At 39.3% G+C, this 27,418-nt stretch overlaps 1 protein-coding gene across 29 annotated transcripts in view; it reads right to left on the bottom strand.

The window, feature by feature from the left end:
* rims2a (regulating synaptic membrane exocytosis 2a) overlaps positions 1-27,418 on the bottom strand; it is a 711,765-nt gene that overhangs the window by 231,434 nt on the left and 452,913 nt on the right. For 12 of the 29 annotated variants that reach the window (XM_078397861.1, XM_078397867.1, XM_078397847.1 and 9 more), the window contains 3 exons: positions 24,643-24,714; positions 23,706-23,862; positions 21,349-21,462 (listed from right to left, as the gene is read on the bottom strand). In XM_078397861.1, the coding sequence (XP_078253987.1) occupies positions 21,349-21,462; positions 23,706-23,862; positions 24,643-24,714 (343 nt within the window). Of the gene's footprint in view, positions 1-12,389; positions 12,501-13,273; positions 13,310-19,412; positions 19,479-21,348; positions 21,463-23,705; positions 23,863-24,642; positions 24,715-27,418 lie in introns of all 29 variants that reach the window. The other 17 variants (XM_078397846.1, XM_078397849.1, XM_078397851.1 and 14 more) reach the window with 3 other exon arrangements.

The following is a 27,418-nucleotide window of genomic DNA, read 5'->3' as shown; positions in this document are numbered from 1 at the left end:
TAATTTTATATGTTTCAATAAGATCCCCTCTCATCCTTCTAAATTCCAGTGAATACAAGCCCAGTCGCTCCATTCTTTCATCATATGACAGTTCCAACATCCCGGGAATTAACCTGGTGAATCTACGCTGCACTCCCTCAATAGCAAGAATGTCCTTCCTCAAATTAGGATCAACTATTTAACCACTTGGGTGTCACACAATATCTAATCCTGTTCTCCCTGTTTTTAATTGACAAAGCTGCACACACTGGTGAGCAAAATGTGTATGTGGATCATCATTGAAATGCCTCTTTGGAGGAAGAATTGAAAAAAAAGAGAATTTATGGACATGTGACTTGAAGTGTGTTGACCTATTTTGTAAGATAACATGGTTATCACGTTAACCATGATGTCAAGGGATGCAAGTGTAATTAACTCAAAATCTCAAAGGGCAAAATTAAACTCAGCTGTATTGCTGCATCTTTTGAGCAACCATGGAGCTTTCACATCTCATGGAGTTATATGGCACAGAACCAAGTCCTTTGGCCCAATTCATCAAGCCAACCAAGGTTTGTTTTTAATCTAATCCCATTTGGGGAATGGATCCCTCTAAACCTTTCTTATTCATGAATCCATCAATTGTCTTTTCAATGTTGTACTCGCATCAGTCTTTATTAGTTCTGGCAGGTCATTTCACATACCCACCTCCAACCGTGTGAAAAGTCCCTTTTAATTATTTCACTCTCACCTTAAACTATACCCTATTGTTTGAGATTCCTCTATCCTAGAAAATAGACTGTGACCAACCATGTATCTGTGCCCCTCAACATTTTATAAATCTCTGTAAGTTCACCCATCTGTTTCCCTCACTCTGAGGAAAACTGTTTCAGTTAATCTAGTCTCTCCTTATAACTATAGTTTTTCAATCTCAGCAACAATCTTGCAGCTCTTCTTATTTATTGGTACAATGTTAACCACCCTCCAATCTTGCAGTACTTCACCCGGGGCCCAGGAAGAAACAACATTCTCTGCCAGGGCCTCAGCAAATTGTTCCCTCGCTTCCCACAATGGTCTATGATACATGTGGTTGGGCCTCAGGGATTTATCCACCTTTATGCATCTCATAACCGTCAATACCTCTTCAATGGTATATGTCGATATATTTGAGGACATCGCTATTCTCTTCTGTAAATTCCCTAACTTTTATGACCTTCTTTAGAGTAAATACAGATAAGAAGTATGCACTTAAGACCTTATTCATCTTGCGTGCTCCCGCACATACACCGATCAACTAAAATATTATGACCACTGGTAGACACAAAATGCTGGAGTAACTCAGCGGGTCAGGCAGCATCTCTGGAGAGAAGGAATGGGTGACTTTTTGGGTCGAGACCCTTCTTCCGAAACGTCACCCATTCCTTCTCTCCAGAGATGCTGCCTGACCTGCTGAGTTACTCCAGCATATTGTGTCCACCTTCGATTTAAACCAGCATCTGCAGTTTTCTTTCCTACATTATGACCACTGACAGGCAAAGTGAATAACATTGATTATCTTGTTACAATGGCACCTGTCAAGGGGTGGGACATATTAGGCGGCAAGTGAACAGTCAGTTCTTGAAGTTGATGTGTTGAATGCAGGAGAAATGGGCAGGAGTAAAGACCTGAGCAACTTTGACAAGGGGCAAATTGTTATGGCCAGACGACTGGGTCAGAGCATCTCTGATACGGCAAGGCTTGTGGGGTGCTCCCGGTCAGCAGTGGTGAGTACCTACCGACAGAGGTCCGGGGAGGGACAAACCACAGACTTGTGATGATATACTGAAGAAAGCATTATAAACTGTCTGCACACCAGCAGAAATAGTGAAAGAAAGCAAAGTTCTGAGGGTAAAGGCAAAAGGAAATCAGGTTCTGTAATGTTCCGATGAGAAAGTAAGGAGATGCTGGAAAAATACTACAATATACAGAGACAGAATTCTCTTTGGTCACAGTTATGATAAAGTTGGGTTCAGTTACCCCTTATATTTGAAAGTTGCAAAGATAAACTAGTGGAGAAACTGCAGGGAAAACAAGGCATCTGTACAGAAACTGATGATAAATAAGGTATTTTGCGCATGATCAAGAGACACATACAAAGGCCAGCCAATTAAAAGGATTTGATGGAATCTACTGTATCTTTAACATGCTTATTGTTACAGTCATCTGAGCTAAGAGGTTGCAACAATTTTTGTAACAGTAAACATTTGATCAATTAATGCTGAACCTTCACAACAATGTTTAGGTTGAAAAGCAAAGAGTAGAAGGTGACTTGCTTGCAAGAAGCAAGTACACTTTATCTAAAAGTATATCATCTGCATTACTTGCTGACTTCCCTAAATAGCCAAACAGGCATGAAAGGTTAAAATAAAATCTCAAGCTCTTTCCATACATTTCCCAGAAGCTGGACCAAATTATCATTGGCAGGCTTTTGGGAGCTTGGGACCTGCTACCTGTCCTTTCAGCTGAAGAATGATGTATGCACCGAAGAAATGCAAAGGAGGACAAAGGAACAATTCCTCTGTGTGCCAAAACAAAGAAGGTCATTAGGCTTTACTCTGATCATTTTCCAAATGCTTGAAAAAAAAGTTAATTTGACATTGCTTGTCCTCTGCACAAGCAAAATAAGAAATAGGAGCAGGATTAGGACACGTGGCACCTGTGTTAACTCCACAATTCAATAAAATCATGACAGATGTGATCTTGGCCTCAGCTTCGCTTTCTGCCTGTTTCACCTAATTCAAATCATGATTGAGAACAATCTGACAATGCAAATCATGAAAGTATTCAATGATCCAACCTCCACAGTTCTCAAAGGTAGAGAACTGCAAAGATCTACAACAATTTGAGAGGATAATTGTTGAGAGGAGACCCCATCAGAATATTATACTTTTCAATAAGATCATCTCTTTATCTTCTAAATTCTCTCAAATATTGGTCCATTGAAATAATGCCAATTGTGGCAAGACTGAGTTGCAGTAAAGCTTTGATAATTCTGCATCATTGGGACTTTGGTGGAGGCAGACGATCAGATTTACTGGACTATTGAATACTACTCCCAATAATACCCCAACATACTTTCAATTCACTTTAGTTTAGATGTTACACAGTAGAATAATCGATTTCCCAATGAACCTGCTAAGTTTAAAGGGAGCATAGGGAACCAGGCTCCATTGTGTTTAAAGAAAATGTAAGAAACAGGGCCCCAGTGTATTTTAAGAAGCACATGAGACAGTGAGTATAACTGGAGTGGGTGGATAAAGAAACTCAAGCATGTTTTAAGGGAGTGAGAGAAACTAGGGTGCAATGTGTTTAGAGGGATTTTTGGAAGAAGGTTCTGATGAGCTTAAAGGACCATGGGAAACAGGCTCTTGTGAGTTTACAGAGAGCAAATGAACCAGGAGCCTGGTGAGTTTAAAGGGAGCACTGAAAATGAGATCCCAGAGAGTTTAAATGGAGTGCAGGAAACAGGTTCTAGTGTGTTTAAAGGGAGCATAGAGAAAAAAAAGAGGCCATATTGGATTTCCAAACTATCAACTGGTGAATTATCAATGTTTTACAGTAAATAATAAAATTAAACTCTTCACTTTTATGTATGTCACCTGTGTGATTCCACCCAAGTATCTATAAAGATTTGTGAAATGGGTGGAGAGTCTGCAAAAACCTTGGTATCGGGGCACGGTTTCCTGTTTTAAGCAGCTACCCAGTAGCTTTTGTAAAATCAGCTGCTCTGCTTTTACATTCTCAGGCCCTCTGTGCATTAATCAGTGTCACTTGCAAGGAAATAAATCATTTGTGAAAGAATGTTACTTCCCTGTGGACAAAAAGGCAATGTACAGATTTAGAAACAAAATCCACTCTTGATTTTAACAACTACTGCATGTTGCATTTGACTTCCTGTAATCTGGAACAAAAAGGAAAGATATTTGCCAATCCTCATTAAAGTAAATGATCCCTTAAAAGAATGCCTAAACATAAACATAAATTATGGACATCACTAAAGACATATTAAGCTAACATACAAGTTGCTTAGAATGTATATGTTATTTTGAAAGGGTGGATAAATCGACTATGAAAGTTAGGATATATTTTTGAACCAAGCAAGTGTGTTGCAGTGCATTCATCCAGTGCATTTTGTTCTCCTATCCTGCACGAGAGAGTGAATTAGGTTGTGTGTGCAATGCATTGCGGTGACACAAATTGGGCTTTCTGAATGCTATTATCACAGCTGTGCGTGAATTAATTGGTAGAAATAGATCGTCAAGGCTTGTTGTAAGGCTCAACAGGACATGAGGCACTGGAGTAACTCAGCAGGTCAGGCAGCATCTTTGGGGAACATGGAGAGGTGACGTTTCAGGTCGGGACTTTCTTCAGACTGATTGGGGGACGACGACAAAGAAAACTGGAAAAGGGGAGAGGCAGGACAAAGTGTAGCAGTTAATAGATGGACAAAGGGGCAAAAGGTGCTTTTGATAGGCAGATGGTTGGATCAAAGGCTAGAGATAAGAGCAGAAGAAGTACGGCAGGTATGAAGAGTTGCAGATTGTGAAGCTAGAGGGATGAAAGTAGCAGGTTGGGGGGGGGGGAGGGGAGGTAATAGAGGGGAGAAATAGGTGGGTCATGGGGGGGGGGGAAGGGAGGAAGTGTGTGGGGGCGAAAGGGGGAATGTAGGGAGTTTAGTTAGAGGTGACCAAAGATTGGAGAATTCAATGTCCATACAGGTGAGTGGATTATAAGGTGCTGTTCCTCCAGTTTGCGTGTGACCTCACTCTGGCAATGGAGGCTCAGGACAGATGTGGGAATGGGAAGGGGAGTTAAAAAGGTTAGCGAATGGGAAATCGTGTAGTCCTTGGTGGACCAAGCACAAGTGTTCAGCAAAATGATCGCCAAGTCTACGCTAAGTCTTGGTACAGGGGGCCACATCGGGAATGCCAGATGCAGTCGATGAGGTTAGAGGAGGAGCACATCAACATCTATCTCACCTGGAAAGACAGCTGGGGTTCCTGGATGGAGGTGACAGAGGGGGTATAGGAACGGGTGTTATATCTCCTCCTTGCAGGGAAAAGTACTTAGGGAGGGGTGGTTTGGGTGGAAAGGGAAGAGTGAACAAAGGAGTTGTGGAGCGAACAGTCTCTGCAGAAGGTGGAAAGGGGTGGAGATGGTTAGATGTGAGCAGTGGTGGGATCATGTTGGAGGAGACGGAAATGTCAGTATGATGTGTTGGATGCGGAGGTTGGTGGGTTGAAAGATACGGACCAGTGGAACTCAATCCTGTGTGGCTGATCTATGGGAGACAGAGGAGACATGGTTGAGGGATCTATCTATGACAGAAGGGGAGAACACATTTATCACAGAAAGGGGACATCTCAGATGTCCTAGAATGGAAAGTCTCATCATATGAGCAGATTTAGTGGAGACGGAGGAATTGAGAGTAAGGAATAGCATCGTTGCAATAGGCAGGGTCGGAGGAAGTACTTTAGTAAACATGGTAAGCCCCTTCAGATAACTGTGGGAGTTGGTCGGTTTATCTTAGATGTCAGTCGATAATCTGTCCCCTGTGATGAAGAAAGAGAGATCAAGAAAGGAGAGAGAGGTGTCAGAGATAGTCCAGGTGAATATAAGGGCAGGGTGTAAGTTAATGGTAAAGATAATGAAATCTGCAAGGTCAACACAGGTGCACGAGGCAGCCACGATGCAGTGGTCGATGTGGCAGGGAAAGACCTGGTGGATGGTGCCTAGATATGTCTGCAATAAGGACTGTTCAACGTAGCCAACACAATGTTAGGCACAGCTGGGGCCATGGGAATACCCATGGCTGTACCTTTAACTTGTAGAAAGCAAGAGAAGTCAAAAGAGAACCTGCGGAGGGTGAGGACATGTTCCGCCAGGCGGAGGAGAGGGAATTTGATTAGGTCTCTGTTGGAGGAAAAATGGAGGTCCTTGAGAACTTCCTGGTGCGGGCTTGAGGTGTAGAGAGACACGACATCCATTGTGAAGATGAGGCAACCTTGAGATTGAACGTTATTAAAGGATTGAAGGGCGTGTGAGGTGTCTCGGATGCAAGTGGGAAGTAATTGACAGGGGGGGGGGCATAGGATGAATTTGAGGAAAGTGGAGAAGAATTCAGTGGGGAGTGAGGACAAGAGGCGAAGGAATATTGGAGATGCGAGTCATCACTGGTAATCCTTGTAGGGCTTCTTGTTTGAGATCATTGCTGTGGTAGAAGGGGTTTATTATTCTTCAGTATATCCAGGAAAAGCATTGTTACTTCTTGTCACAAATCCCCTGCTGACCAGACCACCACATTTTTAACACTAATGTGGTAGGCTTTCAATTTTAAATATTCTGTGCTGCCCATCTTGTGATTCAATGAATGAGATTGCAAATTACCAACAACTGGAGCCAAAACAGGGCAATTAAGCCAGGAATCAACTTCAATTTTCCTGATGAATGGATAAAGATCGAAGTTTAAATCGCAGAGGTAAAGGGCCACTGACAAATAGAAATGTGACGCCTTGTTCTGCAAATTTCATGGTGACAGGGAGGCAAAGTTTGATTTTTTTAAAGTTAGAGTTAAACATAACCTGACTACTAAGTAAAATAACCACTTAGTTAATGGCTCTGTCCTTACAGCTCAATTCTATAGACTGTTGCAATATAAAATTCATGGTTTAGAAGTCATCCAACCTTGAAGCACAGATATTCTTGAAACTTAATCCCAGCAGTTGTAACCTTATTAATTAGGTTTTGGCTCTATTATAGGAACCTTTTGGACAATCTGCTCTTTTTGTAACATAATTTCTACCCTTTAACAAAACAAGCTTTTAGACTATATATTGTAGATTTGTACAAGACAAATTTAGAATAAATTAAATTTGGTAATGAGGGCCGAGTGGAGACGAATTATGTAGAACAAAAACCTGATGTAAAATGGGCATTATGGTGCAATTATGTGGTCTGAGGCCTCTCAGAATTGAGCTTTGAGTTTGATCACCATAAAAAAATAAAGATGCTCAAATTGAGCACCTCAAGGCAGCTGACTTTGGCATTTTTGAGTATTTAGCCAGATCAGACAATAACATTTGAGAGATGAAAGATGTAGCACACACCAATAAAACATAATTGTCAGTAGTCTAGAGAGTTCTTGTTAATATGCATAATAATATCAGAAATAAGGCATGATGCTGTGCTAAGCATGTTAACCTGTTTTGTTTCCTTTTGCTTATTAGAGACTTTCATTCTGAGCAGCATGAAGGTTGATAATACTAAATATTTACTAAATACTGTAGAACCTTCATACCAATGCAGTATATAGTTTCTCTCAAATAGCTAATTTGAGAGTAGTGATACATAAATGGAACCACATCCTGATGCAACAATAACACAAAGGCAGCCAGTCCATTTTTCCAGTGAATAGCAAGTGGTTTTGAAGAACAAGCACCATTTGCAGTTAAATATTGCTCTTATTTCCATTGCGAGACCATGGTACCAAGAAAATGCTGGCTGTTCCCTTTATTCAAAAGTAGGATCTAGGCCACGAACTTTAGAGTAGATTCTCAGAAGATCCAACTACAACATTTCTTCACACTGCATTATTCATCCAATTTGCTGGAAGATTGGATGAAGTCTGCAAAGCTAAATACAGACTCTAGTAACCTATTGCACATCACTCAGCTTACCTATAGTGCTCTGATGTCCCATTCACTACTGTATGATTAGACCATGCATTGTGAGTTCCACCATTGTACCATCTTCAGAAAAGCATACCAAAATAAACAACATTAGAAGCACTTGTAACAATTCTTTCACAATAACACTCAGTCAAAATTATCTTCTAAATCACACATATACTTTATTCCTGATTCATGTATCTATTTTTAAAAACATCATCAGAAGTGTTCATGAATTGGCTAAGGGGTAGGAAAGTACATGCATTTCAAAATAACTGCAGGATTAATGCAATGTGGTTAGAAATGTATTCAGGCCTATGTGCACTTCAACCAAAAGGAAAGGCAATGGTGCCATTAGGAACTCCACTAAGAAACCACACTCGGAGACTGGACCCTCTCGCATTATTCTCTTGCTGTTTGTCATCAGTATCAATGATTTAGAAGAGAACGTACAAGACATGATCAGCAAGTTTGCAGATGACACTAAAGTGGGTGGCATCACAGATAGTGAAGGAGGTTGTCAAAAATTACAGCAGAATCTTGATCAGTTGGGCAGGTGGGCTGAACAATGGTTAATGGAGTTTAATACATATAAGTGTAAGGTGTTGCATTTTGGTATGTTACACCAGGGCAGGCCCTTCACATTGTATGGCAGGGCCCTGGGAAATGTTGTAAAACAGAGGATCTAGGAGTGCAGGTACATACAGTAGTTCCTTGAAAGTGGCATCACAGGTAGATAGTGTGGTCAAGAAGGCTTTCGGTACATTGGCCTTCATCAGTCAGAGTATTGAGTATGGATGTTGGGAGGTTTTGTTTCAGTTGAGTAAGACATTTGTGAGGCAACAATTTGGAGTACTGTGTTCAGTTTTGGTCACCCTGTTAAAGGAAAGATGTTGTTATGCTGGAAAAGGTGTAGAGAAGATTTACAAGGATGGTGCCAGGGCTTGAGCTATATAGGGAGAGGCTGAGCAGGCTAGGACTTTATTACTTGGAGCACAGGAGGATGAGGGGAGATTTTATAAAGGTGTATAAGATCATGAGGGGATTAGATAGGGTAAATGCACATTGTCTTTTACCCAGAATAGAGGAACCAAGAACCCAAGGACATAGGTTTAAGGCGAGAGGGAAAAGATTTAACCTGAGGGGCAACTTTCTTTACACAGAGGATAGTGGTTGAAGCAAGTACTATCACAACATTTAAAAGACATTTAGAAAGGAACATAGAGAGGATAGGTTTGGAAGGATAGGTGCCAAGCGCAGACAGGTGGGACTAGTGTAGTTGGGGCATATGGGTTGGTGTGGGCAAGTTGGGCCGAATGGCCTGTTTCCATGCTGCATGACTCCATGACATACAACACAGCAACAGAAAATATAGGAAGCATGTAGAAAGAGAAACTGAAGGGTCTCGGACCTGAAATGCTAACTGTTTCCCTTTTCACAAATTTTGCCTGATCAGCCGAGTTTCTGGAATTTTCTACTTGTATTTAATTGATTTCACATTACCCACCGAGTCAGTTAATTGTTTTGATTTTTCATCTCCAATCAGCACATTGCTGGTGGCTTCACAATCACACACCACAATATATAAACCATTTACTTTAGTGGATTCAAAAGAGGAAAATCATGTTAGGTTCTCTTCCGTAACCCAGATAGTCCATTTGGATGATTTAATGATGGCATCTTGAACAATATCATAATGCAATAATACTGACCCTGCGGAATTTATTTTGTCAAATGTCTGCTTAAAGCAAAAAAACATTTTAATTACCACCCTCATCACAAAATGTTCAGTTATATTTGTAATAAAACTAACATGGGAAATCTTCCCAGTTGCAATCACCTTTGCAAAATCTAAAAATCGTGCCTTGTCATACATGCATAACTGCAAACAGAATGTTTTTAACCAACAAAATCATAACAAGATTGGGGTAAAACAAATCTTTTCAGTCTAGTTTGTTCTTTAAGAAATCGTCCAAACATGAATACGAAATCAATAATAAAAATCATTGAATTACAGCAGAGCATACAATTGGTGGTAGACACAAAATGCTGGAGTAACTCAGCGGGACAGGCAGCATCACTGGAGAGAAAGAATGAGTGACATTTTGGGTTGAGACCCTTCTTCAGAAGACCCACCTGAAGAAGGGCCTCGACCAGAAATGTCACCCATTCCTTCTCTCCAGAGATGCTGCCTGTCCCGCTTAGTCGGTCCAGCATTTTGTGTCTATCTTCGGTATAAACCAGCATCTGCAGTTCCTTCCTTTACAATTGGTGGTGCCATTGCAGTTACTACATAACCCTTACCTCTTCCCATCTATTCCAAAGAAGATAAAGTTACACCTAATTTAAAGATGTGCAGCTACTAATAATGACGTTAATTCTGATGTACCTTTCTGGGTGATCAGCAGCACCACCATCATTCCAAACAGTGGGTATTCTCCCCTGCTGCCTAATTCTCCTAACAATGAACAGTGAAGTGCAGAAATTAAAAAAGGACAATGTATTCAAGATGGTGACACACAAAAATAAACATAATACAGTACATGATAATAAACTAAACACACAAACATAATAGAGAACAAAATGGCCATTTTCACACATCAATTGTTTGAATTATGAATTTCTACCATATGGGTTATTGACATGAAGCAGGTGTTTGTAGTCATAAACAGTTTACATTATTGTGGCCAACAATACAATATGCTTTCTCTTTTTTAACACAAAAGAAATGGAATTTGAGTTGGATGCAGTGAATTTTATGAAATGATATACGACTGTGTAAATATAAACTAACTAGTGTCATTTACAGTGTATATCTGTGCGAATCAATCAGTGCTTGAGGCTTCAATGTGCAATGAGATCAGTTATAGCAATAGCTGATGACAAATTAACTTCTTTGGTCAATTGAAAGTGCAGATAGGCCGTGGAAGAATGCATCAGACAATAAATCAGCCAATTAATTAATTTCTGCCAATTGGTCTGATGATTAATGGTAAGCTATTGTTTGAAAAACACGCACTATTATTTAAGATTGAGGGGATATCATTACAAAATTGATTATAATGAAAAATAGACATAAATAGCAAAACATAATATACATGGCGGCCTATAGGGATTTTTTTTTCTCTGAAGATATCTTTTTATTTTTAAATATTGACCTGGTGATATTTAAAATATTGTCACTTGGTGACAAGTTTAGTTTATTTCTCTTCATTGATAGTATGAAGGAAGGTAATATCATGAAGTACGGATGCTCAACAATTTTGCATATTTTTCCTACCACTATCATGGCAATCATACTCATGGCAGAGATATGGCCAATAATTGTCCAGTCCTACTTTGCGAAAAAATGAATGGCTTGCTTAGCAAGTGTAAAGAGTTGTTAAGAAATAACAATGCCAGTAATGAGTCTGGCTGCTAAACACTTTAACTCCCCCTCCCATTCCCATACGGATCTTTCTGTCCTGGGCCTCCTCCACTGTCAGAGTGAGGTCCAATGCAAATTGGAGGAACAGCACCTCATATTTCACTTGAGCAGCTTACAACCTGGCGGAATGAATATCGATTCCTCCAACTTCAAGCAACCCTTGCTTTCCCTCCCTCTACGTCACTCACCCGTCCTTGTTCTCCGCCTAGTTTCACTGTCCTAATTAAATGTTCATGATTGTATGCTTCCTTGTCATCTTCCCCTCAGCTAACAATGAACCATTCTACATTTAGTTTAGAGATATAGCGTGGAAACTTCAGCTCACTGGCTCCACACTGACCTGCGATCCCCGCACATTTACACTACCCTACATACACTAGGTACAATTTTTATATTTACCAAGCCAATTTACCTACAAACCTGTACATCTTTGGAGTGTGGGAAGAAACCGAAGATCTCGGAGAAACCTATGCAGGTCACGGGGAGAAAGTACAAACTCCATACAGACAGCACCCGTAGTCGGGAATGAACCCGGGTCTCTGGCGCTGCAAGCACTTTAAGGCAGCAATTCTGCTGCTGCGCCACTGTGCCGCCTTTAGCATCGTCTGCTTTGATCTGTGTTTTCACACCTTACCCCTCCATATCTCTATGTGTCTCTCTCCGCTGACTTTCAGTTTGAAGGGGGATCTCAACCTGAAACATCACCCATTCCTTCTCTCCAGAGATGCTGCCTGTCTCACTGAGTTACTCCAGCATTTTGTGTCAAGGCCAGTAATGAGACCAAGCTCAAAGTAAAGTGCATCAGCAAAGGAGGCAGGCTTTCTTCGGTTAAGGATGTTAATGAGGTAAGAGGGTTTTGGTAAGAATCTATTCACTTCATTGTTTTTTTGTTGTTGTTACTTTACTGCTACCCAGTTTGATTCCCATATTTTGGAGGCGGAAAAAATAATTTTTAATTTTTAAAATGCCACCATGAGATTGTATTACTTTTTGCATAGAGTTATGGACTCATAGAGTTATACAGGATGGAGCCCTTCAGCCCATCAACCAATTCGGGTCATGGGCCAAGTTAGCATTCTGGGCTTGTCCCATTTGCCTTCATTTGGCCAACATCCCTCTAAACCCATCTCATCGTATATCTGTCCAAGTCACTCATCCAGAAAAATAACTGCAACTCTGGAGTATCCAAAACTAATGCACAGACATGTGTGCTGGGAAATACATTCATGTAGTTCAGGTTAATAGTTCTAAATAAATCCAAACAATGGTCAAATTAGTACCTCTCAACATCATTGTAAGCACCCTCAGAGTAGATACTGTTGGTCTTTTGGGAACGAAGTAACCTTATAGCATCTTCCCGATAGAGGGGATAAACAATATGATTCATGCTGCTAAAAAATAAAAACAAAATAAATGTAACTGTAATGAACATTAGAAAAGGGAGTACCTGATGGATAAAACTTGTGAACTGAGTTGTTATACAGTGCTCGCAACTTCTGTACTATTAGCTTTATATCGTGTAGCATATCCAACAAATGTGAAACATCACTAGATAAAGGCCTATAATGTGAGAAAAGTATATATTTTTCCCTTTGCCTGTGGAAGTGGAGTGTGGATCTAGGCAGTGGTCTAGAAACTGCAAGGTCACCTACCCAATATGGTTGAACAGTTTCCGCATAAATAAACATCAAACCATAGCTAGCACAAATAGCGCAATGCTCAAAAAATTTCCAATGATTAATAACTATTAAAATTGGGAACACCGCAAATGCACAGCATTGAGTCTCATCCGGAGTTCCCTTATTCACTTCCCTGGCAAATGAGGCTTCATAATGCAGGAGCAGCCTTTTAACAAAATCCCAGTAACATCAGTTTCCTACATATGAAGGAAGCCATCGCCACTTTAATTGCCATGTATGTTCCCATCGCGGCTTTGCATTATAACCTAGCAGGGTTTTTTACTGCCTTTGTTTTAATTAGTTTATATCTTTAAGTGACATCAATTAGATTTGGGAAAAAGGGAATGAAAGGTATCATCAGGAAACATAAATACGAGTTTTATATATATGTTGCGTAACTGATCAGTTCTCAGAAGACTATCAGTAATACAGCAAGCAATCAAATTTAAGGTTGCATATATATTCAATGAATAATAACAGCTCACCTTTTTTTCAACAATTTGCTTACCGTAGGCTTCAACCTAAAGGCAGGAATGATTACATCAAAATATTGGATATACTGAACGTGATTACACGGACAAAATGTATTTTAAGAGTAATTATGTGTAAGATAATAAATAAGTGCATCAGTACCAGTCAATAATTGATACTCTGGGACAATTATCCAGGAACTAATGGATAGCTGGAAAAAAATTACAGGGAGAATAGCTAATATCTGGAAAAGATTACAAACACCAAACAAGTAAAGATGTGATTTTGTCAAACACAAAATTAAAATGCAAATAGATTCTTAACTTCAATGGTCACCCCAAAAAATTAGCCACAACCCATACAATACCATACATCTTGTGCCGACAGCTGTCATCGACATGAAGTTTGGTCTATGCAAGTCGATATTCACAAGTGCTAATGACCATGGAGTTATCAAGATGATTATCAAGAAACTGTGTATCTGCTTATTGCAGCTAGTTGCTAAGTTTACTTGTATGGGGTCTCTAACATGCACAATGTTGTTCACGTAAAAGTGCAGCAGGCAAATAGGAACATCACAGCCTTCTAATTAATATACTATTCCAACTTGAACATGCATGGTGATTCCTTATCATCCTTCGATCTAAATTCTGGAACTTTCTTCCCAACTGCACTACTTACTTGAAAGACTGCAATGGTTCAACAAAGATATCTCCTCAACAACAACTTGGTCTTTAAGATAATGCTGTTTTCTCCAACAATGTCCACAAATCATGCATAAAAATAAAAATCTTAGAAATCAGATTTACTGTATGTACCCACTGTTCCTTTGTTCTCTCCAGTTCTTCTACCACAATGATGGCAAATGAAGCTCATACAAATTCACTTAGCTATGTTACAAAATATATTTTTCTTCCTGATGTATTGAGAAATTATTGGTTTACTCATCTCCCTATAATTTTATAAACTCACAATTCAGTCTTTAAACTAATTGCCAGCTCACTTTGCATTGCCTGCAGCATGCTTTGCAACTTGACTGCTAATTTAATAAGGTATAAATGGGCAGTTAATTGTTGAGGTTTTTAATGGAGAGTATGCTTTGGAAAGGTTATAAGCATTTTATGAACTGGCTTGTGGATTTGACATTTTTTCAAATTTACTTTGCTTGAAATGAGGAAATAACCCCCCCCCCCCACCCAACCTCTAAAAAGTGACAAAGCTATCCATTTTGTGCTGATAGAAATGTCTTATTGAGTGCAAAAAATAAAATCTATAAATGACTCTTCCACATTATCACATACACTGATCAGCCAAAACATTATGACCACTGACAGGCAAAGTGAATAACATTGATTACCTTGTTACAATGGCACCTGTCAAGGGGTGGGATATATTAGGCAGCAAGTGAACAGTCAGTTCTTGAAGTTGATGTGTTGGATCCAGGAGAAATGGGCAGGAGTAAAGACCTGAGCGACCTTGACAAGGGCCAAATTGTTATGGCCAGATGACTGGGTCAGAGCATCTCTGAAACGGCAAGGCTTGTGGGGTGCTCCCGGTCAGCAGTGGTGAGTACCCACCGACAGTGGTCTGAGGAGGGACAAACCGGCAAGAGGGTGTTGGGCGCCCAAGGCTCATCGATGCGCGAGGGCAACGAAGGCTATCATGTCTGGTCTGAACTGACAGAAGGTCTACTGTGGCACAAGTCACAGAAAATTTTAATGGTGGTCATGGGCCAAACGTGTCACAATACACAGTGCATCGCACTCTGCTGTGTATGGGGCTGCACATGGAGGACCAACAGCATATTAGGCAGATGGTCCTAATGTTTTGGCTCATCAGGTCATAATGTTTCGGCTGATCGGTGCATGTAGGGAACAATGCATAGAGGACAATAGTAAATTAGAGAAAACACAAGGCGTAACCATTGAATAGAGGATGCATGTAAACTGTGGTAAAATACTGGAAACCAAGGCTACAATGACGGTAGTGAATTAAACAATAGAAAGGGAATTTATGCTCATTGAGAAATATTAAATACTTTTCTACAATTGCTTCTGAATAACCGTCTCCAGGCCTTTAAAAAGGAAATGAAATATGAACTTTGAAAGGATAAATACTCGTATATTTTTGAACGACTTTCAATTCTACAAATTGTTCCATAAATAAGTAACAAAGGGTGTTTCCATCAATTGCAGCTGCATCAGCACCATGAGGATTACACCCAGACCATTAACAAAACTACAACCAATGTAGAACAAATAGATTTCAAGAACAATTAAAATAAGGAATATAATTTATGTAAGGCCGTTTCACATTTTACAACTGTGTACTGCATTAGGCAGAGGATTCAAAAGATCTAAATTTAAAGTGTTCAGAAAAACACATTTTGCAAGTAATGGACAAAAAGCAGCTTTAGTTAGTTAACATCCCCATCCCTGTCTGCAAGCACTTATCTAAGCCAAATGCAAAAGGCTAATCAAGTTGACACTCTGCATCTAATAGGCATCTGGTGAGGTACAGTGAGATCTTTGATGTGAGTATGCCTGAGCTGGGATAAAGCTAATATCCTGATGCTCGAACACCTGAACAAAATATAACATAATGCAAGACTGTGGCAGACCTTTCTCTTGTGTCAAAGCTGACAAAATGTCCAGAAACACTTAATAACCATAATCACTGTAAATAATCAAGGCAATAAAAATTGTTAAAAATAAAAATAAAAATAAAAATACATTAAAACACAGCAAATAACTCAAAGCTTTAAAATAAACAAAAAATAAATAACTTACCTTTATTCCTTCTAATTTCCAAGACTAACCCCATTAAAATGAGCAAAGTTGTGAAACCCCCACTAGATCTGATTAACTAGGATCAGAGCAGTGATTCTCCAGATCAATACCTGGGAAACCTCACATGATCAGAACTCAGTCACTGGACTCCACATGGTTCACATCACCTGCCCTGCCTGAGAGAGGCTAAATACCAGCAGTTCCTTTTGGAACCTAGGATCACCATGAGCACAATTACAATGGTTCGGCCCATTAACTCAATGGCAGATGGTTACATTCTTGCTTTGGCGGTGATGGCGTGCATTCATGGAATTAGGTAATCCATGTACTATGCCAAGGTAACATTACATTATCAAATGCAGCCTAAACATGAAACCATTAACCTTAACATGAAACCATATACTCCAATTCAATTAGAAGCAAGACTGTAGAAATATGATAATTTCTCCATAGATCCAGAAAACTGTCTTCCCTCACCCCGTACTTTCAACCAATAATATAATTTACCAATACTATGCATATGAGTAGCATAGTGGCAGAGACTGGAAAACTGCTGTCTCAGAGTTCCAGCAATCAGGATTCAGTCTTGACCTCCAATGCTGTCTGTATGGAGTTTTACATTTTTCTTGCAAGTGATTTTCTTCTTATATCCCCACCTTGTTAGGGAACAACATTGGGATTTATGGTCTCAAGAATAAGTTGGCAGTGGGGGAAACTAGTGAAGGATAGGAAGGGAAGATATAAATAAGATTACATCAAATGTCAGGAAAGAATAGCAACCTGGAACCAGAATAGAAATTAGAAGCTGAGTCATATCTTTTGGCTGAATACACCTTGCAATGGCTTAGATGAAGGCACTGAATGTGTGGTTAATGAATTAATTGATAACATAAAGCTATGTAAGGAATTGTATTGTAAAGAGGATATGAGGCTGCAAAGGGATAGATTGAATTGGAAAAGATCTGGCAGATGGGCAATAATGCAGGAAAATGTGAAATTGTCCAAGAGCAGGAAGAACCAAAAAGCAATTGCAGAGCATTGGGATACAGAGGGATCTGGTGTCCTTGTACATAATTACAAAAGGTTAGTTGGCAGGAACATCATGTAATTTGGAAAGCTCACAGAATGTCATCCTTTATTGTGAGTAAAAGTATAATTCATTTGTGTTGGGTAATGGTGAAACTTCATCTGGAATACAGTACCATTGTGGCCACGTCTTTCAGGAAGGATGTAAATAAGTTTGGAGGTTTACTCGACTAAACCTGGGACTGCCAGATTATCTTATGAAGAATGGTTAGACAGGTTTGACTGAGTGAGAGGGAATTTGATTGAAACATGTCAGCACCTGAGGATTCTTGATGGAATGTTTCTACTTGTTGGAAATCTAGATCGAGCTTTCAATTTAAAAACAGGAGATGGTGCATTTAACAATGGGATGAGATTTCTTTTTCTCTCACGGGCTCATAGAAATTTTGGAATACATCCTCAAAGAGCAATTGAAGCAGAATCTTTCATATTTTAAGACATAAATGAACAGATTCTTGCTCAATAAAGGGATGGAGAATTACCCTATGCAGATGGAACTACAGAGTTTGAAGATAAAATAAGTTTTGCCATGATCTGATTAATTGGTGGAGAGGACTCAAGTGTCCTGTGCCTAATGTGTTCATTTTTATGTTTTTCTTCTTCCTATTAAGATTAATTGAAACAATCTTATTTAAAGCAACATCTCAGGAAAGCTTGTTCAAGCATTTGCTGTCTTGGGCGATTCATTTCTCAAACCAGCATTAGAAATAAATCATCCATTTCAAAAAAATATTTTTAAATACAATTAAAATAAAATATGTTCAGTACAATTTTAGAAGTTTTAAAAATGTATACAAGTGTCAGAGAACTTTGAAGACTTTTAAAATGTTGTGCAGTCAACACAGCTTCTATCACATGCTTTGCTGGTTGTCAAAGGCTGTCAGGTGCACCTCAGGGATGTGACGACCTTTCTTCACCAATGGAGGCCCAGACACCGTTAAACCAAGAATCTGAACTCAAGGGGGGCCAGTGAAATACATCCCCTACATCAGACCCACTTCACTGTCGACATAGATGATAATTTTAGCTGGTGCACCTGACCCTACATGATCCAGCCCAGAGTATACATGGATAATAATTCAGTTCCTCAATTTATCATACTCAAAAACTGTCCTAACCACTTTCACTCTTTCACATACCAGCACTACTGTTAAAAGAATAATATGAAAGAAGAATCAATGGAAGGAAATGGGCAAAATCAATAGATGGTTAATTAAATTTGAATAAATTGGGGTTTTTTTGTACAGCTTTGGGTCTTGCTAAAGGTTAAGTTGCAATAAGAGTGGATAGTTGAAAGAAAAAAATGCCACAGCACTCAGAATGCTCTCACTACCTCATAGTTCTTGTTCCCACAATAAGGATGAAATTTACCATGCCTTGAAAAAACATTCTAGCATTTCCAATATACTGTAATCTGGCTTATATTTTTGGACAAAACATTGCCCTTAAGTACAGTGGCAAATCCATCAGTCTCTGAAAGGAAACATGAGTTAATTCCTAATCTAACATCAAAGTTCAGTCCTTTTCGGCTTTTGATCAAATTTACCATTTCCAATACTCAATGTCTCTAAATTGTCTACTATGATTCTTAAACAATTCTCTATAATTAAAAAGAAACCTTCAGAAGAGACAATTGAAATCTCACCTTATATTTTGACAGAACTATGATGAACATTTATTTTCAAGCTTACAAAAGTGCTAAAAAAAAATCACAATTAACCATAATTAGGGATGAGCAACATGAGTGGATGCTCTAGTATTCCAAATTATACAATTTGGCCACCCTAAGCCTCAACACAATCATTTTAGCAATTTTCAATGTCTTATTAGAAAGATTTTTGACATTTCCCTATGTGAAAGCATTATTTTTTCCAAATCCATCAAGCTATCCACAATAATTCATGGCCAGATTTTATGGGGGGAGATAGTATTGAATCCCCAATTAAACTCTTAATTATTAATCTTTGCTAAATATTAAGTGATGAAACATTAGGTTTAATCTTTGTAAGTCTACCAATGGGAAATCTGCCAAGCACCTAGCATTCCAAGTTGGAAACAATGTGCACTCAATTACAAATCAGCTTTGGAAGATTTTGGCAACCTCTTTTTCATCTGACAGTCAAATGTCAAACCTGGAAAATCCATCGATGAAGACTCCAGTTTAAATTCAAAATTTGACTTTATCCAGGTGCTCATCCTTAGTCATAATGTTGATATATCTATGCATGCATAGTCACACATCAATTAAACACACCAACACACCCATGTTACAGTATACCTGAAATCCTTGTGATGATGCTCGATGACATGACTGTGTCTGGACCGAGGTAGTGTAAGATACTGACTGCAGCGATGTAGGGAAAATGGAAAAGAGAAATGTATGGCATTTGAAGAAAGCGGACAGAGGTCAGCAGCGGCAGAGAGCAGAAAAGGGAAGAAAATGGAGAGAAAGGTGATGAACAGTATGTATGAAAAGACTATAGTCCATTATTAAAAGCAAAAGAGGAGCTTAAATGTAGCCAAATGATTTTTTAATGAAGGCCTTCCAGCAGCTTAGTAAAACCAGCTTTCTTTAAAATGTGATAGAAAGTTTGTGCAATAATGCATTTGGTTTAGCACAAATTACACAACTAATCCTACAATAAAGTCATGAGAACCCTGCTTTAGAAATTCCTCTAAATACAAGATTAATAATAAGTAATTCAAAGCCTGCAAAAACAGTCCAGAAATAGCTACCTTATCGATCTACAGCAAGAAAAACCTAGAAATTAGTTGAATCAGTGTACCACCTACTATTCCACACAAACATTTAGATTGGCAACAAACTTGTTACCAGCTCACTATTTATACTGGACCTCTGAGGATGAGTTATTTGAAGGTAATAAAAAAGACACAAAATGTTGGAGTAACTCAACTGGTCAGGTGTTCTGTTTTGCAAAACATCATCTATCCACGTTTTCCAGAGATAATGACTGATTCGCTGAGTACTCCAGCACTCTTTATCCTTTTTTTATTAACCAGCATCTGCAGTTTTTTGTTTCTACATTCTGAATTTGAAAAAGTACCTCCCCTTGCTATACTTCTTAAGACTTTATCCTCACCACATCCAGATTCACATTTATAAAACGAAGCCCTTGCCACTTTGCAATTCGGTCAATTTGACTTCCAATGCATTGTATCATGTGACACAATCTGGGTATTATTATACAGGAAGTAGGATAGTTAATAATGGAGGATGCCACGCCGGTCAACCTACCAAATAATTCACAGCAGGAGAAAGCCTAGGTATGCTTTGTGGCAGAGGACTCGGGGAGATTGTAAAACAAAAAAAGAAAAGATGGAAAAAGCTGAGGACATTAAGGTAAGGAATCTGCAAGGAAGGAACATTAAAATTTCTTCATTCGCCTTTTTATTCAAACCAATAACTATGCTTCCAATCAGAGAATACACTGCAACTTCCAAAGGACTATTTGTTGAAGTAATCACAAGCACCCAACACTTCTCTTTGAAACTGCTGACTTTTAACTTAAACATTGACTATTATTCTTTAATAGTTACTGAGAGAATATACCCATTCTCCACATTGGTTGTGAAGGCCTGAAATAATTAAAAATTGTTCTTGACATAATGTAAAACATTTCGGTTCTCAGATATAGCAGAAATTATAAGGAAGGCAAACACTCGATTGTTCTGCAATAGTTATAAAAATCTAAAAATATTTCAGGAATACAAGATAAAAATCACAAAAGATTCAGAATTAAGAATTTAAAGTATATATGAATAAATAGCAATTTACAATCGTGATAAAATGACTTAATATATTACATCACTGAAACTATTTCTGATGCAGATATAATGCTGAATAAAAGTTCAAGATCAGAAGACTGTTCATATATATTTTTTACGATATGTGACTTCATTTAAACAAATATTAGCAATGCGTTTTAGTATCAGTCTATCCTAAAACCTATGTTGGTTACAACATTGCCTGTGACGTGGTAATTTTACTCTCACTTTCAGATCTCTACACAAGATTAATTGTGATCACAAACATCCTTAATTCAAAAAGTTACGCACTAAATTCAGATTCCAAGAATAGTGAATGTGGAAGTACTCGATTATTATTACTAATAGTCTAATTCTATCAAGAACTTTTTATATTTAAATATGTCACAGTTTCCTGAATACAAAAACAACTAATAATTTCCAATTACCTTTCCCTCTCTGGAGAAAAGTGGTCATCCGGCATCCTCTGTCTATCCATTCTGCTGATAGTATTGTACTGTTGAGGAGAACAGCGACTGCTTCGAGGACCCAACTCTGAGCTTCTGCAAAACACAAATCGACTCCAGTAGCAGATTTCTAAAAAGCTAAGTTACCATGCCCAAGATCTTCATTGTAGAATGTAATGAATTTATTCTCTTTTGTTTGAAATGCATTAAAAAACAAGTCATTATGTGAAATTGCTGAAAAGTGCATTGGTTGATAACCTCTGGCTTCCTAATTTTTGTTGTATGACCACTGAGCAAGTAACGTGTTCAACAATGGTGGCTGTTGAGTTGCGCTGTGAAATAGAGGATTGAGCAATGTGTGCTTTGAAGTCACTTGCATAAAATATTTATGTCTGGCTGACCCCTGCTTTGGAATGATTTAAATGGGGCCAAACTTTACTGGACTGCTGCTGGGGAGTTTGCAGCATCCAACATTTCCAGCAAGGTAGCTCATTGTCGTTTCCTGAGAAATCACACCCATCATCACTCTCCATCTAACTTTATCTACCTTACTTCTTCAAACCAATCACTTTGCATGCTCTATATTTTTCGACCTATTTAATTCCCTCCTTGCCTGTCGCACACCAACCACAACCAGGACTGGCATCACCTAATCACTTCCTAACAAAGATCTCCTCAACAAACCTCCTGACCTTCTGTCAACAATCCGTTTTTTCCCATGACCCCGATTGTGCAAAATGTCTTTTTAGTTTAGTTTAGTTTAGCTTAGCTTAGAGATACAGCGCGGAAACAGGCCCTTCGGCCCACCAAGTCAGCACCAACTAGCGACCCCCGCACATTAACACCACCCTACACACACTAGGGCCAATTTTACAATTTATACAATTTATACAATTTCACCAGGCCAATTAGCCTACAAACCTGTGGAGTGTGGGAGGAAACCAACGACCCACATTAACACCACCCTACACACACTAGGGCCAATTTTACAATTTATACAATTTCACCAGGCCAATTAGCCTACAAACCTGTACGTCTTTGGAGTGTGGGAGGAAACCAACGACCCACACAGGTCACGGGGAGAACGTACAAACTCCGTACAGACAAGGATCTATGGTATTCAGGATCAAACCCAGGTCTCTGATGCTGTAAGACAGTAACTCTACCGCTACGCCACCGTCTGATGTTTTGTCGTTATGTGTTACTTAAATTTGGATTTCTATGAAAGAATGTTTGGATGTAACTTCAAGATTATTAGAGGACAACACTGCTGTCTCAATGGCACTGCAGAGATCACTGGGGAGTGAGGCAGTGGGAGAAGAGGGCAGTGTACATACTTAGGCTTGCATAAACCCACTCAAGCCTAAGATGCATACTGGCTGAATAAAGCTCCCAGTTATCATCGGAATGGAGCTTGCAAATTAATTTTTGGGAGTCAGTTTTATTGGATTGGGGCAGTCACAAACTAATGTAATGTCACTTGAGGAAATATTCTGTTGCAGAATAAAAGCTGTACAGATGGTCTATTTTGTTGTCAACTGAACTCTGTGGCACAGTTTAATTACCGTTATTTTTAAGAATTTGAGAAGAAAACCAAACAAACCAGTGAACTTTCCACAATCTAATGGATTAATTAATAGCTTTCATTCAGTTAGCAATAACATTTAGAATTCCATAAGCAAAGGTCAGAAGGTTCTGATTGTAAAACACACTAATGCCATAGTAAAGAACCTTAAACTTGACTTTGAAATACTGCGCTATTGTTCAATCAACCTAATGCAATGTCGTAAATTGTGGTTAAGTACCATATGGTTTGTTAATGAAGGTTTATTACTGCTGAGTAAAGCTTTGTAGACAGTCGGCACTACAGATGATGGTTTACAATAAAAGACACAAGATGCTGGAATAACTCAGCCCGGGTCAGATAGCATCTCTGGAGAACATGGATGGGTGATGTCTTGGGTTAGGCTCCTTCTTCGGACTGATTGTAGGGAAGGAGAGAAGCTGAAAAAAGAGGTGGTCTGACGAAAGGGCCTTGACCCAAAATGTCACCTATCCATATCTTCCAGATATACTGCCCCTAAGTTACTCCAGCACTTTGAGTAAAGCTCTGTTTCAGGTTTCCTTTTATTGATTTCTACTTAGGGTATCAACATATCATTTATTATGCTCAACAAGCCCATGAAAGAAATGCCCGTTCAAAGTAACTGGCAGAATTCAGAATTCTGGAGTCAAAATTCACATGAGCAAAACATATTACATTTCATTATTTTTATCTCACCCTTTTACATCTGCACCAATGCAGCAACAGATGTCTTTACATCCATGCCCAACCCTACCTTTGAGAGGGAGGAACACTGGGAGACCGGGAACGGGTCCTGCCCATATTGTCCCCGCGATGTGGTGAGCCTGATGGTGAACAATGGTTTGATGATATTACTTGCTCTGGAACAGACAACGTAGAACTCTGAATCTCTCTCCCATTGTGCCGATAATCTGAAGTGAAAAATGTTAAGATAAAATCAATTTAGAATAAATGCACTTTTTAAATTGCACAAAAATACAGAGGGCCAGAAATTTGTTTTGGCTGAGGTTTGAACAGCCATTGCTTCTTAATGTGCCTTTTTACCTTTTGTCACAGTACTATTAAGTTGATATTGCCTATTTTATGGGGGACCCAGGACAAATGCCTCCCCAAAGCATTATTTCTGAAACTTTGTTACATTTACCAGATTTTCCAAAGAATAATTCCTTCAAGAAAGACTTTACACTTTATACTTATTTTCCACATTCTACAAAAAAAAGTAATGACGTTATGGAAGCAAAATAAAAATATCATTGGAGAGTAAATGTGAAAGGAAATGCTCGAGGTATAGAACCTACATCATCCTATCAGCAGCTAAAATTTCCCACCTCCCCAACAACATTTAATCACAAAACACACACACAAATCTACATGAAATTGAAAATTATTACATTGTTCTGGGAGGCAGCATCGGCCATTAGCTTCCTCTGTTTGAAATCTAATTTACTTTCAGTTCTGCATGAGATGAGATGACTTTTAATAGGTTTTGAAGGTATTGTGCTTTGAAAACATTTATGTTTGGAAGGACAATTATGGCATTTTGTCTACTAACTGCCTGGTTGGTTCTGGATAAGAGCGCAAAAAGAAATTGGTGCAATCAATTAAGTTTTGCTTTTGATTGAAAATGCCAATGAGATGGTTTGGGAGAAACGGGGAAGAAAGAGAGCACTGAATTTCTTTGGCTTCCATACCTGAAGAAACGACCCCGACTCCATCATCACAGTCATAGTCAGATACTTCGCTGTCACTGATGCGTTGAGATCCTAAAGTTCAGAAAAAGTTACATTTTGCAAAGGATAGAATTCACAACAAGTATTTTTTTCCTATAACCACAGTTCACTTTGCCTCCTTAAAATGTCCTAATATCAACTTATCCTTTTGATCATATATGCAGGGCACACAGGGAGCAAGGTTCTTGGTTAAACACATCATCAGTATCATTTGAATTTAATAAGAGCCAACTGCAATAATTAGCTAAATAGTGTTTGATTTGGCTCGCTGCCTGGACTCACCCAGCTTGTGCTCTGCCTATGCCCATATTAACCTTGCACTTATGTCTGGATCAAATCCTCCTCGGCCTACTGACCCCAGGGTTAAGCCACAAAGCATAGCAAGGCCATCAAAACAGGTAGACCTCAGACAGTGCAGTGCTGAATCCTAACCATAGAGAACCCTGGAAGCCTTTGACTGGACACAAGGGCGAGTGCCAAGCTCTACAAAGCATTTCTTTGCAAACTTTTTGAATTTTTTTTCACATAATTACTCAAAATAATTTGTAAAAATAAGAATATTCTCGAATTTTAAAAATAATTAAATGCTGATAATTAACCGTAAAATAAATTATGTCAAACAAATAATAACTGAACTCTTTCTTCCAAATCTTCAAGTTGCAAAAAGTTACAGGTCTTTTTGGGGTAAGATGGGAGAGATCGGTCCTCTGGTGTGATGCTGAGGAATACCAAAACAGGCCGAAAAGGCCTGTTTCCGGCTGTATATATATGATATGATATCGGACTTGGAGGGCCGAAAAGGCCTGTTTCCGGCTGTATATATATGATATGATATCGGACTTGGAGGGCCGAAAAGGCCTGTTTCCGGCTGTATATATATGATATGATATGATAATAGGTTTGGGCTCCACAGCTGAACTCCATGTGAAAACCAGCAATGGGGCGGAATACCAGTTTCACCAGCATCCAGTACTCAGCCCATCCTAGTCAGGTAACAGGACTGTACTAGTCCAGGATGTACTTACCCATGTAACTGGGCATTGGCAGCACTGCCTAGTAGTCCAAATTCATAGTAATGTAGTATTCCAGGTTTGGATAGATAAATCCTGACATTAGCATTTAGTATAGAAGTTGAAATGCTATGTTACAGTTGTACTGGTTGTTGTGGTGAGGCTGCATGTGGAGTAGTATGCTCAGTTTCGGTCATCCTGCTATAGGATGGATGTTACTAAGTTGCAAAGAGTGCAGAGAAGATTTACGAGGATTTTGCAAGGATTCAGAGGTCTGAGTTATAGGGAGATGTTAGTCAGGCTAGGACTTTATTCCTTGGAGTGCCGGAGACTGAGGGGGGGGGGGGGGGGGTTATCTTACAGAGGTGTATAAAATCTTGAGGGGAATAAGTAGGGTGAATGCTCAGAGTCTTTTAGCCAGAGAAGCAAAATCAAGAACCAAAGGACATAGAGAAAGGTTTTATCTGAAATTGATGAATTGTAACTAGGTAGGGTAAAAAGAAATCCAGTGTGTCAAGCTACCAGATTAGAATGAGTACTGACTACCTTGGTGGAATAAGACGAGGACCATGAGAGTGAAACATTCAGGAAAAGACTGGTGATGACGCATAGTGAAATGTTTGTTGCAGTCCCTTGTCTGGAGGATTTAATGCACATGATAACTGGGGCTGGGGTAAGAATTCCTTATTGTTTGTGTCACAAGAAGTCACACAGGGCTAGAGGAGCATCATTTCTTCTTTAGAAGTGGCACTCATTTCTGTGCTAGGCATTGTCCACACTTTGGCAATGCAGCAGTTGATAGACACAGTCTCTGCTACCAAAGGTAAATCAGGTTTTGTATCAACATGGAATCTCAAGCCAAATCCATCAGAGCTTTGCCAAGTATGAGTCTGTAACAAGTTGATTTCCAGTGAGTGAAGGCAGCAGTTTCTTTTAGGATCAGAAGGTTGGATAACATTACAGACATCGGGAAGTAGAGAGACAGCCATTAGAGCCAGTGGAGGTCTGGAAGGTATCACATTCTAGAGAAGCACACCTTTGTCTCCCTAGTACTTTGATAATCACAGAGGCATTGAATATCCTGTCCTCCCACCACAACTCCTTTGCCTGCGCCTCATAGCTAGCTTTCCCAAAATGCAAAGGCTTCCAAAGAACTCAGCAAATGGCAATAAGCCCTTCCATGGCAAGGGCTCGATATAGACTGAACAAATTATTTTCTGCCATGGAAAGGGAACACCTTTCTGGCACTTGGTAGTAGCCACAAAGGAAGCACACAATAGTGGTTGGACAATGATATCTGTGCAGAAGGTGAAAAAAATGGGGAAAAACTACGATTGACAAAATAGATTATTTTGTTTAAGTTGTCCAAAACATCAATATACAACTCTCGTTTGTTTCTTTGTTCCTGAACTAAAGCCAACACGGTACACGATAGCACGACAATTTTAGGCCCACCTTACTCACCATCGCCCTGTGGTGCTATGGATGAAGTTTCATTCAAATTAATGTCATATTTTTAAAGTTATTCACATTTTAAAGTTTACAAAAACGCGCATGCGCAGTTGGGGCCCCATTGATCTGGTACTTGCACAAGATGCCCGCCGCATCTGCACGTGCGCAGAACAAACGCGTCCACGCCTGCACAGTTGGGGCCCATTGATCTCGGGTACAAGCAGGGCTCGGCTGCCTGTATCTTGGGGGCGGGTTTGCCAGCTCCGTAGCGGCGG

This window comes from Rhinoraja longicauda, chromosome 4 (genome assembly GCF_053455715.1).
Source record: "Rhinoraja longicauda isolate Sanriku21f chromosome 4, sRhiLon1.1, whole genome shotgun sequence".
In the NCBI taxonomy this organism is placed as follows: Eukaryota; Metazoa; Chordata; class Chondrichthyes; order Rajiformes; family Arhynchobatidae; genus Rhinoraja; species Rhinoraja longicauda.
Note: the sequence above shows the minus strand (reverse complement) of the source record. Positions and strands in the feature narration are given on the sequence as shown.